This window comes from Psammomys obesus, unplaced genomic scaffold (genome assembly GCF_907164565.1).
Source record: "Psammomys obesus unplaced genomic scaffold, mPsaObe1.curated_primary_1811, whole genome shotgun sequence".
NCBI classification, from domain to species: Eukaryota; Metazoa; Chordata; class Mammalia; order Rodentia; family Muridae; genus Psammomys; species Psammomys obesus.
In genome coordinates this window covers 2171718-2173882 of record NW_026589732.1, presented here as the reverse complement: position 1 = coordinate 2173882, position 2165 = coordinate 2171718, and the positions used below count along the sequence as shown (strand labels likewise).

General features: G+C 59.6%; 1 protein-coding gene across 1 annotated transcript in view; it reads left to right on the top strand.

Annotated features, from left to right (window-relative positions):
* The first annotated feature begins 415 nt into the window (after nt 1-415).
* Nucleotides 416-2165, top strand: part of Igfbpl1 (insulin like growth factor binding protein like 1) — a 15779-nt gene continuing 14029 nt past the window's right edge. Inside the window, exon 1 of the mRNA XM_055605296.1 lies at nt 416-856. Within this exon, the coding sequence (XP_055461271.1) occupies nt 421-856 (436 nt within the window). The 5' untranslated portion in view covers nt 416-420. The remainder of the gene's footprint in view (nt 857-2165) is intronic.

Below are 2165 nucleotides of genomic sequence, written 5' to 3'. Positions count from 1 at the left end.
TCCGGAAGCAAGGCTGGGGACCTGGGATTCGCGCCGGGAGGGAAATCTCCCCGTCCATTTGTCAAATCTGACCTCTTAAATTGCACCTTCCCTTTACCAAACAAAACTGGAAAGAGCAAAACAAAACAGGGCATCCTGGTTTAAGGATTGAAAGGCATAACATTTGGGGCGGGCGGACAAGGTGCCATTTGCACCGGGCTGGGTCTGCCCGAGAGCTCAGTCGGAGGTAACAGGGCTGTTTTGGAGACTTCCCTGCAGTTAGGCGCTCGGGTAGAGCCGCGCCGCTCTGGTCCCGGGCCGAGGGGCGCCCCGCGGTGCAGACCGGGCCAATCAGCGGGCGCGGGGCGGGCGCGGGGGCTTTGCGCGCACCGAGCGCCAAGCCGAGCAGAGGCGCTGCTGCCGTCCGTCCCGGAGCCGGCCATGCCGCGTCTGCTGCTGCCGCTCCTGCTGCTGCTGTCGCTGGCCGGGGGCCTCGGGCTCCGCGAGGCGGGAAGACGACACCCCGAGTGCGGCCCGTGCCGGCTGGATCGCTGCCCTGCGCCCTCGCCTTGCCCAGCGCCCTGGATCGCCGCGCGCGACCAGTGCGGCTGCTGCGCCCGCTGCCTGGGCGCCGAGGGCGCGAGCTGCGGGGGACCGGTGGGCGCTCGCTGCGGCCCTGGCCTGGTGTGTGCGAGCCGCGCCCCGGGGACGGCGCCCGAGGGCACCGGGCTTTGCGTGTGTGCGCAGCGCGGCGCCGTCTGCGGCTCCGACGGCCGCTCCTACTCCAGCATCTGCGCGCTGCGGCTGCGCGCCCGGCACGCACCCCGCGTGCACCCTGGCCATCTGCACAAGGCACGCGATGGCCCCTGCGAGTTCGGTGAGTGGGGTTTGACCCAGAAAGGACCCGGCGGATGGGAAAAACGGTACCCCAATGCTCTAAGGTGTAGGACAAAAAAAAAAAAAAAAAAAAAAATGACTGCACAGAATTGGACAACGCCACCTGGGCCTTAGTTTCCCCTCTACGATCAGTATTTCGCATCTTAGTCCATGTTGGGGGAGACTGGGCTGGAAATCTGCACCCTGCCTGCCGCCTTACCCACTTCTTGAAGACTACAACCCCAGAGCAAAGAGGAGCACAGACTCTTAAGAACCTGCTAGCGCAGTTATTTGAAAATGGGTATTGTAGTGGGCCCAGGACCAGGTGGGTGGGTTGTTTTAATTGGAGAGGAAAGGAAGGTGAGGATTGCCAGAGAGCAGGAGCCCCACATGGGATTCAAGAGGCACCAAGACAGAGCACCAGGATTCAGGGTATCCGATGACACCCAGACTCGGGTCCTCCGGGGCGCTCCATTCCACAATGGGTGACACCTTTGGAAACTTGAGCTCTGAAGAGATTATGGGGCCATTAGCTGCTGATCCAATTTAAAGTGCACGTTATTTGAAGGCTTCTGATTTAAGGAAATGAATATAAAACCATCAGTTGCCAGGGACATCAAAGCTTAACACCACACTGCAAGCCTCCCTGGTGCCCTAACTGATCACTGTCCTGGGTAAAAATTTAAAACTGAAACATCAGTGTCTGTGGATGTCCAGAAAAGCTACCCTACCTTGCCTGTGCGTGCATGGCCAGGAGCTTTCAGAGAACAGTCTATTCTGTCTGAAAAGGACCGTGGGGAACTCGGGGTGGGGGTGTCAGTGTGGGGGTTGGCCAGTCCCAGGGTGCTGCCTTGCAGCCTGTGCTTCAGGCTTCAGAAGATTTCTGGCCTGAGCTTGGGAGAGGAAGCCTAAGCCAAATACCCCAGTTAGTGCTTCGAGAAAGACATCTGGGGGTTCTTTTCCCAGCCCTCCAATAGCACTGGGCATTCTGTAATTCTTCTATCCCTCCAAACAGTCCATGGAAGTGTGCTCAGATCCAGGATTCTGGTGACTTGTTGGCGATGGAACAGGAAGCCCACTGTTCCAGTGGGAAACAATGATGGCGGGCAATCCAGTAAGGGGCTGAAGCAGGCCAGGTTGCACAAAAAAAAAAAAAAAAAAAAAGTCACCATGGCTCTTCCCTAGTCCAGGCTCCAGTGGAGGGCAGCGCTGGCTGGGGGCACTCCTAGGTAGCTCCTGGCTTCTCTGGTGACACTGAGCCAGGTCTTCCTCCCCCCCCCCCCCCCCCCCCCCCCCCCCCCCCCCCCCCC